We start from the raw sequence: 16,245 nt of genomic DNA, 5'->3' as shown, positions 1-16,245 counted from the left end.
ATAAGTATTATAAGCAATAAAATTATTAATATCAAATGTTAGATCAACTAATAAAATTATTTACATTTGTATTGCTATTAGCGTTATAAACGCCTATAATCAATTGTAAATTAGTATATGCTATTTATTATTTGTGTTATATAGTAAAATAAACTAAATATTGGTTATGCTTCAGCTATGTTCCAAAATTCATTGTCTCCACTAAAAATTTATATCTTACCTTACATGTACACATTATGAAATTTTTAACGCTATGTAGCAGCGAATTTTCAAAGTTAGACTTTATTAATTGTTGCGATTGCGGCATAAAGCAAATCGCGTAGCTGCTTTCTATGACGAAAATCCGGATTTAAATCTACCAAGAACACATACAATATTATCAGATTTTATTTAATTTACCTTTCGGAAATCGATGGCAAATGATCATAAAAAATATTTTTCCATCTGGCAACTCTTTTTAAAAGGCTGTTCAGTAAACCTGTCTTTATATGTCAGTAAATATAAGTAAAATTACTATATCCCTAATAAGAGAGATAAAAAACTTGGGGAAGAGAAAATAAGTTGTTCTTAATGTTTAGATTATAAAATTGAATAAAAAGAATTAAAAATTGATTAAAACGTCATTTTTATTATAAATCAATATTCAACATTTCAACACTTGTACATATTATATTAATGTGATAAATTATTAGTAAGATCGAAGTTGTTAATGTTTAGGATATAAATTGAATCGAACGTTATCTTTTCCATGATTTATCCACGCAAGTATAGGAAAGTAACGTGCATTCCAAAGTACAATTCGCACAAATAAGTTAGTGTATGCTCTTACTATTACTCTGATATAAGGAACAACTAAAAAGGCGAAGAACAGAGAAATATATGTGATTATATGAATGATATCACATGAATACATAATAATATTACACAAATATCTATACATTACTTACGACATAGATAAAGTAACCATTCTTGGTATTTTTTAATTAACAAACTACGCCATCCAAGCTTTTTATCTGAAAAATAAATTATCTTTGACCATTGTACGTAATATATTATTATTAGCGTTGATGAAAATAATTAAATAAATGTCTCTAATATTGTAATAGTCGTTACAACAAGCATCAAATCAAATCAAATTAAAAGATTATAATGATCGATTTTAATAATTAATCTGTTTTTCTAACAAAAAATGATAAACATAGATAATAATGTACTTAGCTTTGATGACCGTGACCTTGACATATAATCATCGACATATAGAATGGACCGCTGATGGCAATGGTGGGGGTAGAAAGATGGATAAAGTGAGAGGTAGAAGTAACATGATCGTTCTTTCTTTGTTTACTGAAGCCTGATTGGTTGTTGAATTAACAGCGACCAATAGTAATCAGTAGTTATCAGTAAACAGAGAAAGAACGATCATGTTATTTCTGCCTCTCACTTTATCCGTCTTTCTACCCCCACCATTGCCATCAGCGGTCCATTCTATATGTCGATGCATATAATGTTGTCAAGGTATACTATGACCAAGTAATCTTCACAAAGTTTTAGTCGCCGCTCGTTATTAGGTTTAAAAACTATTAATAAACAAAGTTAAATATATAAATGTGAATTATACTTATCTTATGACTTTATATTTAAAATTTATAAATTCAAATTTATTTCTGATTTAATAAGAAGCGAAATTTACCCTACATTTTTCCTTTTGTTTAGAGGGCAAAATAGGGTCTATATTTATACAGTTCTACAATAAAATTTTTCGATATTCTTCTTGCCAATTTTAGATATTTAATAGCGCTCATAATTTTTTAACAAATAACGAACTGCGACTAAAATTTTGTAGTGATTACTTATAAACTTGACTACATAGTCCTAGTCAAAAACAACGAACCCGTGCTGGGTTCATTATTTTCAACAATTACCAAAAATATTTTAATTTTACTATAAAATGTTTTAATTAATTGTTTCTTTAATAATAATTTTTAGTCTAATAAAAGTAACACATTGCTTATTTTTAGCGGCAATATATTACAATTAAATACTTGAAACAAATAAAAACATGATATAAATTATAAAAAGAACAATAAATAGTATTTATCGAAATAAAAATATATTTCTAATTAATACGAAAATTGAATACTTACGTGGAAGATCATGTGTCATATAGATTATTGCCATGAATAAATCGGCATCCATCAGTATATTAGTATACCATATTGCATTCAATGTATTTAATGTTATTTCATAAAATTCAGGTGACTCGTTAATCAAATAAGTTCTAAACAAATCTTTGATTTTAAAACATAATTCGGTTGTTTCTATTGCGTTTTTACGACACAAATTTAATCTATAAATATAAGGACGAATAAAATTAATATTTTACAATTATAAGTGTATACAATTTATATATACACATCTACACATAATGTATATAAATTATTTAAATTATATTAGAGATTGTACAATATAAATATAAAATATTATATATTGGATACTTGAATATTAAACTTTATTTGTAAAAATCAGAATTAAACATTGTATGCATTACTTGTCAGTGATTCCTAACATATAACCATTTACACGCCAAAAATGATTAAATGCTTCATCTTCTTCTGGTGTAGTTTTCAATCCTAAATTCCTAGGTACCATGAAGACATATCCTAAAAAGGCGTACTGTGTAAGTACCATATCTCTTTGATAAATTTCTCCAATACCAGCCTTTTTTGTCATTCTTGTGCTCATTGTGTGATGCCAACGGATTGTGTTTATCGATTTGTACCATCTAACAAGATATTAAAATATATATATTGAATGATGAATATTCGTAGACTCGTAAGATTTAAAAAACATAGAAAGTGAAAATGCCTAATCGAGATATTAAAAGTTTCAAAATTTATTCTTATGTATATGTATTTCTTTTTATGTAACAGACTTTAATATTTAAATAAATTTTTGATATAATTTTAATAATTCAAAGAATACTTTTAGAGTACAGTTCTAAATTTCTAAATACAATTCTACAATAAACAAAATTTTGAATTAATTATACGGATTAGATTTCAGTGAAATGAGTTTAGTTTTCATACAATGTAACATATATAATGTGTTAGACAAAAGGTGTCCAAATAAATACAAGTTTTACAAGGGAAGCGCTCAAAGCGATAATTACGAATTGATACAAAATATATTATATCGTTGGAAAGGTCTCGCCTAGTCGAGTTCAACTGTGCAATATTTCGCTTGAATGGCGCCTTTAGAAGGCATTATTTGCAATAGAAGTTATACAAAGTCTACCTAATGATAATAAGAATTTGAATTTGGATTAAATTTCTAGGTTCATACATGGACTTTAAAAGGTTAAAAGATATAAACTTTTCTTTAGAAGAATCCATTTGCCAGATTTGTAATCAAAATGCTACGTGCATCAAATGTTCATATGATTTCTGCAGTAGATCTCTTTATTACAATTGTTTTTCCTTACGTAATCATTACAATTGATCTTTTCCTTTTCTTCTCTTCGCTCTTATTTTGGTTTATGAAATGAAACGAAAATCGCGATTTATATTTTATTAACAAGATCACTGAAATTTCTTTTTCCACAAGGTGAGAGCGAATAATTTCATATTTTATATAGAACTGTATCTACCTATAAGGGTCTTTTTATCGCTAGTAATGAATCTAGAGTCGAAGTTTTCAAGTTTAAAATATCGAATCCAACGTAGTAACCTAAAAAACATATAAAAAATAAAAACGTATAATAATTTTTATATAACAAAAACTCTTGTATAATTCAAATATAAACTTGGAAAGAAAAGGGTACTATAGGAGTTAACTTTGCACTAGCAAATAACGCAAATGCTGATATATATCACGCAAAAATTATTTATTATATTATAATAATTATGCTTACATGTTTTGGCTCATTTTTAAGCCTTCCTCAGAGACAATGCAAATTACATAAATAAATGCTAGTCAGTCTCACTGTGCACAGTAACTAAGTCTTAGCATTTGATATTTGTATTTTCGATAATTTCAATTTAATACCGTCAAACAATTAAAGTGACTCACTGTGTCTGAGACTGATTGACCTAAATTATTCTAAAGACCGGTTTTTGAATATTGAGAATAATGTTTGCGATACGGTATTGTTGTGAATATAGTGAGCCTCCTCACTCCTGGTAGAATAATTGTAATTATGATAAATCTATTTTCGAAATTAACTCAGAATTTCTTAGTTTCAGCATACTATTAATTTCTTTCTCTTTTTTCTTTAATTATTTGTTTATTTCCTTTACATTTATAAGTTCTGTAAGATGGAATTAACATCAGATTTTATTTCTTGGTGTGGGGGAGCTCACTGTGATTAAACATCACTTGATCCTTGTTATTATTTTTTATTTATTTATTTAATTTGTTTATGTAATTTGCATTGTCTCTGAAGAAGGCTAAAAAATGAGCCGAAACATGTAAGCATAATTATTATAATAAATAAGTTTTGCTTGATATATTATATATATCAGCGTTTGCGTAAAGTTATCTGCGCTTAACTCCTAATGCCCTTTTCTTTCTAAGTTTATATTTGAAATATAAAAAATTAAGAACAAAAAAATATAAAGTAAAAATAAATTTAAAAAATTAAAGCAAATAAAAAATAGAAAAAATGGATTGTAAAATTCTACCAGTTTTGGAAAAAAAATTTCAATGAACTGGTTAATAAAATATAAATCGCGGTTTTCGTTTCATTTCAGAAACCAAAATAAGAGCAAAGAGAAAAAAGGAAAAGCAAAAAGACTAATGGTATGATAAAGTTCAGAAAAACAATCGTATCAAAAAGGTCTACTGCAGAAATCATATGAAGATTTGATGCATGTAACATTTTAATTACAAATCTGGCAAATGGGTTCTTCAAAAGAAAAGTTTATATCTTTTAACCCTAAACTCCACGTATGACCCTAGAAACTCAATCCAAAGTCAAATTCTTATTATCATTAGACTTTGTATAACTTTTATTGCACATAATGCCCTCTAGAGGCGTCATTCAAGCGAAATATTGTACAGTTGAACTCTACTCGGCGAGACCTTTTCTACGATATATATTTTGTATCAATTCTCAATAATCACTTTGGGCACTTCCCTTGTTAGTAGTGGATAGTTTTGACTTACAGTGTAAAAGGTACTATGTAGGTACAATTCTTTTACCTTTGATGCACTGTAATTAAAAAATTATTTATTATTTAAGTTTTATATCTGCAACATCTTTTGTTAACGCATTATATATATTACTATAAAGTTTCGTAAATATGCTTATCATGTAAACAGAAGTTACAGTAGTATCTTGATGCTGAAGTTAATACGTAATATATGTTACATGATCAACAGATTAAAAAACAAAGTATATGTTTCGCAATCTCAGTTATTAGAGATGAGAAATCTAGTTAAATAAAAATCAATTAAAAAACGATATAGAATTTAGTATCGTTTATATTCATTGTTAAAACATGTACAATCTATAATATTTTATAAATGATATTATAATTAAAATAAAAAATGTTATTTTTTCATAATTTTTTTATTCTGTTAAATATTTTGTGTAATATATTCTGAAAATTATTTTGCGTACAGATAATTATAATAAATATTTATTGTACTATATAAATAACAAACATTTCGTAGATAATGACTACTGATATTTTATTTGTATCGTAAATAATAAAAGACAAACATATAGATATAAAAAAAATTGTAGATTAGAAGAAACTAACTTGGAGTCTGTATCACTTGAATCATATGTATATAGGTTATCTATATGTAATATAGTTTCGATGTATCTTTTAAAAGCTGAACATGTCGTGTTACTTCGTTTTGTATACAAGAGCACCTGTTAAAAGACAAAGAATTTGACTATAATTAATATTTTGTTTTACATTAAATTTTAATTAATAAAAATTGTTAAATACAGTAGAATGTATTTTTATATTGAGATTACGATTTAATCGAAATGTATGAAGATAAAAATATCTCATTAATATTGTACAAAATTATATACTGTACAACAAAATAATATCTATACTATATAACAAAAATGCATTACTATTTAAAAATAATTATTTTAATATACTTGTATTATTGATAAAAAATATAAAATTTTAGTACCTTCAGTATTGATTCTACTGCAAATACTAGAACAAGTCCTAGTACACTTGCTGCTACTATCGACATCAAGTTTTGCTCATAAAAGTTTTGAGCTCTAAAATTGTATCCATTAGATTTTTAAAAATATAAAAAAAGCAAAGCTAATAAAATAATTTGCGGTATCAAAAAAAAATAATGAAAGGATATATATATAAAATGAAGGGCAATTTTCGAGAATACCGATGACATTGCGAAAAACACATCACCCTGTCTGGGTGAGTCATTTAAGTGAGATAAAGAACTTTACAAAACTATGACATTTTTAAACATAACTCAACGTTATATTAAACCAGATTATCAATTCGGTCAACATTCGATTTATCAATCTTTTATCAGGGAATTTGATTCCACAGAGAGTCACTCATTCCGACATCGCAACACATAATAATATATCATAATTCTACCGTCTACAATATAATGAATTTCTTTCGTCGATGCATCTGAAGAAGGCTCAATTCAAGAGCCGAAACATGTAATACGCAAAATTAGATATGTATCTATACATTTTAAATCCTTATTAATTATAATTTTTTAAATTTATTATGTGAAAACTTTTATTTATGATTATCGGTAACTCTCTCGAATTGCTTTATTTTATCCTTTTATTGTTTTAACATCGAGAGCTTTGTTTGATATTTATTGTTAAAAAAAATATTACATACATATATGTAGTACACAAATTCACACAGAATTACTTCAGCATTAAAAATCTAATTTTACGATTTTAGATTGGGGTTCATATTTTCTAATTGTTGTTTAGTCACATAACAGTCTTAGAGAAAGTTTTGTATTGGAATTTAAATATCTTTTAATTTAATTTTTAAATACTTACTCTTTGTATAATTGTTTATTGTACCATTTTGGAAGGTCACTGGATGTTACATCGGTTGCTTCCGGATCGATTACACTCTTATCTTCTATGATTAATTTATAATGTTCATCCACCGTCAGTGGTTGGACTGTGACATACGTGTTATATATTTGCATAAACACAAAAAAAAACAAAAAATAATAAATAAAGAATACACATTATATAAAATAAAATATAATTTTATAATATATTCTTTATTAAACAATAAAAATCTTATTGATTATAATAATAATGCGATAACTAATGAGATTAAATATCAAAAATATTCTGATATACAATACAATTATGTATAATCTGTGGTATGTGGTACAAGGTTATTGTAATGTACATTCAACGATTATAATTGCTATAATGTTGAGTCCAAAGTCTAATGTTCAATTATCATGTTTTTGCACTTACATAAGCTGCATTAATATTTTAGTGGTTTATTTTAATTTAATCAATGTATGATTTAATTTACTTTACGCGAAATAAACAAAAATCGGTAACGAAATATCATAATTATATTAGGCACTGTTGATACACTCATTTGTATAACATGTGATATTTTGATCACTATAATTAAAATTTTATATTCAATTTGATTGAAACTTTCTCTCTCTCTCTCTTTCTCTCTCTTGGAAAGACACACTTTTCTCTTTTAACAATGAAATTTATTTTTTGAAACTCAGAGAGCACTGCTTCGATAAAAAAGCTATTCTTTCTATGTTTTATGTAGATTTCAATTAAGAATGATAAAATCTTTCTTTACCATCGTCGATATGTTTGTTCCTCATTTTACTACGTATATTTTTATCAAAAGTCACAATCAACGAAAGATTCTGTAAGATTCTATGCAGTGTAACGCATCAGATAAATTACGAGTATAGACTGTAGATCGCAGCAGCGCGTGTTTTCGTTCAGCGAACAATTTAATACTAGTATGAATAGGGTAAACCCGGTATATACGCCGCGTCAGGAAATACGCCGCAGAAGTCAGAAAAAATAGAAGGAGTGGGGATAATTTTCCGTCAATTACTTTGTTACATGCCTTTATGGTATATTAGTATTATGTTATGATTTCAGTTCTTTACTGTTAATATTAATGAAATTATTGCGAGTTAAATCGATTTTTTACTGTAATAAGTAGTGCCATCATAATTTATAATCTACATAAAATGATTATTATAGAGCGTGTAAAAGACTTAGTGGTTATTTTGCAATACATATGTGTAGAGGAATAGTAAAGCATGTTGTATAGCAAAATACAAGTGCTTTGCTCCTGTATTGTTTGTTTAATTAGTTGTCATATATATTCCATCTATTTGGGATATACGGCATTTTTAGCGAGCGGGATGCTGTGCCGCAGCACAGACGCTCTATTTAAGAAGTTTTTGTTAATTCTAACAATTATATTTTGCATTAATGCATAAATGTTGATAAATCTTAAACGTTTAAAGATTATTTTCAAAGATTTGAAGCTATTTTAAAAAATTGTATTAAGTCCTGTTTGTATTCCATTTTTCATTCTGAACAATAAAAATTGTCATATATTAATAAACAATGCAAGTTACGTCGTCATTTTACATCTTATTTATAGATTATTTGTGATTTTCTTATGAATTATATATAAGTGGCCATCCCCCCCCTATGGGATAAATGGCAAAAATGCAGGGGTTTGAAAAAGTTACTTTTTAATATGGAAAATAAATTATTTTGGATTTCTAATATTTTTTTTACAGTAGTAGATGATACAAAGTTTTTATTTGTATAATTAATTTGCTTTAAACATAGTAAATAATAATTGATAAATTAAGTTTTCGATAGGTGCGGCGTATATACCGGGTTTACCCTATGTACATATAATATCGTTCTTTCTTGATAGAACAGGGGGCCTATTCTGTACACGCTTACCGACAACTGTCGGTGTCGTTAAGTAGCGATAACCAATGATAAGAACTGTTCTAGGAGATAAGTGCGATTCTTATTGGCTATCGCTATTTAACGACACCGACAACTGTCGATAGCCGTGTACAGAATATGGGCCCGGTTTGTACTCAGTGTATATTAAAGCCGTTGTAACACATCACTAAATAAGTCCCGGGCCTGACATAATAAATGGCGCACTAATAACAAATCCATATGATTTTTAAAAAGTACTAAACCTTCAAACATACGTGTCAAAATTTTAGCTCAATCGGACCTTTACTTTACAAGTTACAGTGGTTTAAGCGACGCTACTTTTGCATTTTTCAAAACAATGGAAAAATCTGAATTTCATGTGTTGATAAAGCATTGCTTCCTGATGGGAAAAAATACCGTTCAAGCAAAGCAATGGCTTTAAGTGTTATTCGGACTCTGCTCTGTCGAAAACAACAGTTAAGGAGTGGTATGCTCACAAATGATGCTGAACGCTCTGGTTGCCAAAATTCGACAAAAGTAGCGTCACTTAAACCACTGTAACTTGTAAAGTAAAGGTCCGATTGAGCTAAGATTTTAACACGTATGTTTGAAGGTTTAGTACTTTCCAAAAATCATATAGATTTGTAATTAGTGTGCCATCTATTATGTCAGGCCCGGGACTTATTAAGTGATGTGTTATATTAATCTAATCTGTAAAAGTTATCACAGTCTATATTAAATATGAACTGAGATGTATTTTATCATATACAATAAAATATATTAAAGCACAATAAAATGTATTAAGAGTTTCGTGATGTAACTCGTTTCTACTATGTTTTTATTATATATATAATATATCTTTATGTGTGTCGATTTGTGTTCAAATCAACGCTTTAACGTACACCAATGCGCATCAACTCTGTATTAATAAAAGGTTATTCTTTAGAAAGAAACTATTCTAGACAGAATTTGCGACGTTCAGTGTCCCCTACTGAGAAATTATATTATATTATGTATTTGAAATACAGTTTTATTCAAAAAATGGCGGATTAACCTTTACATGATTTAAAAAAATTAATTTTTTTGGATTTTACTATATTATGTGTGGGTGCGGGAGGAGGGGGCCGAAGGCCACCCCCTTGCACCCGCCCGTGTGTGTGTGTTCCATTCGTTATATAACGATTATAAGTCTATTACTTGATATTTTTCACACACACACACACACACACACACACACACACACACACACACACACACACATTGGACGAATTTTTATAGTATTATGTATCGCAGAAACCGAAGTGGGAAACTATGTTAGGAAATTATTATTTTTTATACAATTTTAGAACCTTAATTACTTATTTTAGTATATTGTTGGAAATCACGGAAATCTGTGGCACAGGGTATGTGTCGGCTACCGATGATTCAGATATTGACAGTAGTCAATATCTGAAATGAAACTTATAACGTAAAAGTCCAAACCAAATGTCCAGCTCAATTATTGTATTACTAAATATATATATATATTATTAAAATGTGTTATTAGCATTAAATTTAGGAGAATTATTATTATTCATTATCATACACACATGTCTATTGTATTGCAAATCCGAAAAATAGTCGACGCTTAATCATTCATCTGGATAAATTTATTTAAATACATATAGATGTATTATTCCAACACATCTCCCTAGATCGTAAATGGAGCTTCTCTTCCTTAGTTTAGTGCTTCTCTTATTGTTAGTTGATTTATTCATAAGACGATCTTATTTCTAATTTATTATTGTAATTAATTAAATAACATTTTGCAGCATTTATAATTGTGTGCGTCTTTCAAATTATTGTATAGTAACAATTTGTAATAATAAAAGTTTAATTCACATTGACAACTGCGCAAAAATTTTCGTTAGCTTTCACACCTTATATTTCGAAAATTATCTTAATTAGAAATTAAATAATAATAGTAATTAACTAATGATATAATGCACGTATAGATACTTTATCGCAAAAGACTAACTTTCTCCGAAACAGAAACAGAGAAAAGCCAGTTTGTTATTAGATAGTATAAATAACTATTATAGTTATTAAATAGTATATTTTATAAATTAATATTGTTAGCAAGATATATTCCTAATCAAAGATAATATTGATTGATCGGTGTTGATTTGATTCATTATATCTAGCGGAAACTATAGATTACTTCAGAAATACAACGGCAAATAAATTTAAATTTTTTATAAAATAAATAAATGCACTATTTATTTCTTTATTAATGACATATTAATATACTAAACTGAATTTTTTAAAATGATACTTAAAATGGCAAATATTTATAAATTAGATTTTGGAGGGATCGATTGAAACATTTTGAAATATACATACATATATACATTAAAAGTTTCATTAATTAGATATAGTTAATTCCTGTTATTTAGATATAATACTATACATATAAAAATATAAAAAGGGATAGAGCACATAATTATACGATAGAATTTTTAATACAGTTTTATATGAGAATCTTTTTTTCCAAATGACAACCATGCTAATACAGGCCATTTCTTCGCAAGCAACAACGTAAATAAAAGCACGTATTTATAATAAATTTTTACTATTACTCCAATATAAGGTACAACTAAAACAGAAGAATAAATTAACACGCAGATAATATTGAGAATATATGATGCATGTTAACATAATACTTACGACAAAGATAAAATATAAAATCGCGATATTTTGCATTGAGTCGACTATACCATCCAAGTGGTTTATTATCTGAAATGTTAATGATTTTTTTATTGAATATGTTATATCTTTTCTGTAACGCAAAAATCCCGTTAAACAATTATTTATAATTTAAATTAAAATCAGATTAGTAACTTAAAAGCTTTAATTATACAGTAAATATTATAATATTTACAGTTTTTTCTGTTATATAATACAAAAATAGAACTTTAGAATATAAAAATTGTATATATAATACCGAAAAATTAATGATAATTTTAATATATTTTTGTATAGCAAGTTTGTATGTTTGTATGGTAAAACATTTTAAGAAACTTTATTACCTTATATCAATATTTGTTCAAATAAAATCAAAGAATTGGTAATTTTTTTTTACATGACAAGAATAAAATTAATACAATCATCATATGTACACTCATCAGTTAAAAAGCTGCAACACTTTTTTTGATCGGTTTCAGAACTCAGTTTTGTTCAAAGTACTTGTACGTAAATAATTAGATTTATAAAAATCGATCGTTTGATAAGCCGGCTGCATTTCAAAATCCGTAAATATAATACATAATTCCGTAGTATAATACATAATTTTCATAAAAATAAATTATTACTTGTACTCTTTTCCAAGTCCGATTTTTTTTAAGTGAAAAGTAAGTTACTTAATTAGAATCTGGTATGTTAAATGTGCAAGTAATTAAAATAAATACACTTACATTTTATACCATGCAGCTCATAGGTAAATTTTAGAAAAGCATGTTTATCTAAAGTTACGTCAAAGTACCACAATCCATCTAATATGGCTGATGTTATATGATAGAATTCCATTGGAGCATTATTCAAATATTCTGTTAAAATATTGGCTACCTTTTGACATAATTCACGAGTTTCTGCTGCAGTTTTGCGACATAAATTTAATCTGTAAATAATGATAAATATTAATGAAAACTTATAGAATTATAGAATTAATATTATATATAATTAATAATTTATAGATCAAACAAACTTACCAAATGAAGTTCGATCATAATTATGCCGATGGGTCTCGTCCGAATGGAAAACTAATTGTGGTTGTGCGCGGGTGTACGACTACAATTAGTTTTCCATCAGGACGAGACCAGAGGTATAATATATATTCACATCAACTTGATTAATTATATATTAGAAATTAGGTATATTACAAGATTATATAACAAAAAAATTGTATTTATAGATCCTCTGGTTTCTTTTTTAATAAAATATATTTTTGACGTTTTCATTACCGATCGGGAATTTCCAACATATGACCCATCACACGCCAGAAATGATTAAGTGCTTCTTCTTCTTGCGGCTTAATGCACAAACCGATGGATTTTGGAGCGATTAATACATATCCTATAAAAGCAAATTGTGTGATTGCCATATCTCGTTGATAAATTCCTCCGATACCAGCATTCTCTGATCTCTTGCTACTCATCTTATGTTTCCGATGAATTACGTTTAATGTCTTGTACATGCTATAACAGAATATAAAAATTAATTTGTATATAAATACATTTTTTATAATAATAGAAATTTTAGTATTTTGATATGGAAAGTAAAATTAAGGAATGAATTTAAGTAATTATTTAATTATATAGAAGATAAGAAAAATGATAGTTAAGCAGATAAAAAATTTTGTAATTGTGTGCCGCTCCTCTCCCACCATGTCAAAACAGCAAAAATATATAAAAATTAAAATAGAGAAAATGTTACAGCAAATGATTGTGATAATTGAAAATAATAATAAATGTCTTGAATAAAAAAATGCAATAAAAACTGCAATATTTGTAAAAGACAGAAGCTATCTATTTTACGAATTATTTCTATGTCCAAATCTATTAGTAGACTGCCAACGTGTCTTAAACATTGCAGTTTTATCAAGGCGAAAAGTAGTTTGATGCTGATATCCGCAAAATATACCTATACCTATATCTATGTAGAAGCCTTAAAAACATATAAAAGATAATAAAACTTTACAAAAAAAGGGCACAGAACCAAATCTGTTTAACGTACGTATAATTCAAAAATATAAAAATTCAGACGTTTCGACACCGATGGAGTCATTTTCAATGTATAATTATAAAATAAAATATAAATTAGAAAAAATACAGTAATTGTAAAAAATTCTTCATCCAACTGCAAAAATACGATATACATGATGTTATAAATTGATGTCATAATAAGCAAAAAAGATCCTGATAAAAGTACAAAGATAAAACTTAACGGAGTTCTAAAAAAAAATTTTTTTGAAGACTATGATTTTATTTATCTTGTTAAAAATAGCCTAAAAAGAATTAAAATGTCCATGAATAAAATTCTTCTTTGTCACAATATTATAAAATAAAAAAATTAAATTAAATTAACATTATAAACTTCTATTGTACAGAGACAAATTATTGACATTGATGAATTAAGAATTTTATTCATGAACATTTTAACTCTTTTTGCGCTATTTTTAACAAGATAAATAAAATCATAGTCTTTAAAAAAATTTTTTTTTAGAACTCCGTTAAGTTTTATCTTTGTACTTTTATCAGGATCTTTTTTGCTTATTATGACATCAATTTATAACATCATGTATACCGTACTTTTGCAGTTGGATGAAGAATTTTTTACAATTACTGTATTTTTTCTAATTTATATTTTAATTTTATAATTATATACATTGTGAAAAAGACCCGATCGGTGTCAAAACGTCTGAATTTTTATATTTATATATTTTTGAATTATACGTACGTTAAACAGATTTGGCTCTGTGCCCTTTTTTTATTTGTATTGTTTTATACATGTGTTGATCCTTATTATTACTTATTTTTATAATAAAACTTACTCGGAGTTTGCGTCGTTTAGATCACATGTATACAGCTTGTACATGTGCAACAAAGTTTGAGTATATCTGCTGAAAGTCACGCAAGGCATATTGCTTTTTTGCGTGTATATGAGTACCTATTAAAAATCCACAAACACATTTTTTTAGACATTCAATTAATAAACAATGTTTCTTTATTATTTGACAAACTTATATGTATATACATGTATAGTTTTTGTGTTTAAATAAACGATTTAATTATAAAAAAATAAAAAATTTTATTACCTTTAATGTTTCTGGGACTACTATTATTGCAAGAAGTCCGGCGAAACTGGCTTGTATCATTAACATTATGTTTCGCTTGTAATAGTTTTGAGCTCTGAAATAAAAATATGCAATTTGTATAGATCTAATATAAATTTTATTGAAATTTTACTGCCAGTAATGTATTATTAATGCAATTATTGTTTACGATAGTTTAGAAATTTCTACAATTTATACAGCTGGAACTTTCTAAATTATTTGATATTACACACACATTTGTATTTGTCGTAAAAATGTGGTATTGAGCTTGAATAATATATAATTATTTTATATTTATTTTATATTTATCATCAGTAGTTGATTTTTTCTTGCAAATTTAACACAAAAAAAATTTTTAATTTAGATTACGAATAACATTACATTAATATTATTATCCACTACTTTGCAGTTTCAACATAGTATCACTTTCTCTTTTGAATATACTTACTCTTTAAATAATTTTTCATTATACCAATTTGGAAGATTGTTGGACGTTATATCGACGAAATTTGAGTTAATTATGTCATTATCATTTATCAATAATTTAAAATGTTCATCTATCGTCAGCGTTTGAACTGCAAATACGATGATATGTAAATACGTTTTCTCTCACACGGAATGCAAGATGAGATCCGGATTCGCCTCTCGGCCGAGGTAATATTTTTCGCAATAAGAATTAATTACTTACAGATTTTAATGTCATTTAACATTATTAAGATCATTCTAAAATACGTTAGAAATAACGAATTGTTGAATTGCTATAGTCAATTTAACTTGTGATATTTGTGCGGTGGTTTTAGTAAAGTTTGGATTTTAAGATCGAAAAATTGTTTCAGTTTAAAGAACTGTTGTTTTTATCATTCCGTGTGAATTTTTATATTACGTGTGTAGTTCTTTAAATTGAACTTTATAAGCTAGCTGTATTTTATAATTTAATTCTAGCTTTAATATTAATGACAAAGTAACAATTATAACATGACAATTTTCTTTGTATTTTGGTAAATACTTACTGTCGTCGATATGTCTTTCTTCCATCTCTGGTTCGAGTGTTTAAGTTAGAACTAAATGGTCACGTATACACAACAATAATAAAATAATATTATCTTTCTTCCTTTTATAAAATAAAAAATGTTCCTTTGAATTATGTAAAGTCAAAGAAGCGTTTCTAAATATTTTGGACGATAATGCAATATTGTAAAAATAGAACTCGTTTGTAAATAACAAAGATACGACACGCGATATTACTCGCTTTGATATATTCGCTTCAACAGTTTAGCAAGAATGTTGCGGGCTATTTTTATATCCTCGTTGCATTTCACAAACAATTTGAATTTGATGAAATCCAAATTGTTTCCTTAAAATATAAAACAGAATTTCACATTAATATAATATTACAAAAATACACAATTCAATCATTCAATATTAATGATAA

General features: G+C 26.7%; 2 protein-coding genes across 2 annotated transcripts; both read right to left on the bottom strand.

Moving 5' to 3' along the window:
* Window positions 1-141: 141 nt before the first annotated feature.
* Window positions 142-7,921, bottom strand: LOC108780274 (uncharacterized). Its single transcript, XM_018547923.1, has 8 exons — window positions 7,815-7,921; window positions 7,025-7,151; window positions 6,154-6,247; window positions 5,763-5,878; window positions 2,549-2,782; window positions 2,145-2,347; window positions 948-1,013; window positions 142-355 (listed from the first exon to the last, which is right to left on the bottom strand). The coding sequence occupies exons 1-8, from the start codon at window positions 7,837-7,839 to the stop codon at window positions 276-278; spliced, it is 945 nt and encodes a 314-aa protein (XP_018403425.1). The 5' UTR covers window positions 7,840-7,921; the 3' UTR covers window positions 142-275.
* Window positions 7,922-11,442: 3,521 nt separating this feature from the next.
* LOC108779990 (uncharacterized) lies at window positions 11,443-16,002 on the bottom strand. The gene is made up of 8 exons (XM_018547565.1): window positions 15,824-16,002; window positions 15,262-15,388; window positions 14,796-14,889; window positions 14,532-14,647; window positions 12,943-13,176; window positions 12,397-12,599; window positions 11,651-11,719; window positions 11,443-11,579 (listed from the first exon to the last, which is right to left on the bottom strand). The coding sequence occupies exons 1-8, from the start codon at window positions 15,846-15,848 to the stop codon at window positions 11,443-11,445; spliced, it is 1,005 nt and encodes a 334-aa protein (XP_018403067.1). The 5' UTR covers window positions 15,849-16,002.
* Between the last annotated feature and the right edge of the window lie 243 nt (window positions 16,003-16,245).

The sequence above is a fragment of the Cyphomyrmex costatus genome, unplaced genomic scaffold (genome assembly GCF_001594065.2).
Source record: "Cyphomyrmex costatus isolate MS0001 unplaced genomic scaffold, Ccosl1.0 scaffold122, whole genome shotgun sequence".
In the NCBI taxonomy this organism is placed as follows: Eukaryota; Metazoa; Arthropoda; class Insecta; order Hymenoptera; family Formicidae; genus Cyphomyrmex; species Cyphomyrmex costatus.
The sequence above is the reverse complement of the archived record's forward strand: the minus strand, read 5'-3'. Positions and strand labels throughout refer to the sequence as shown.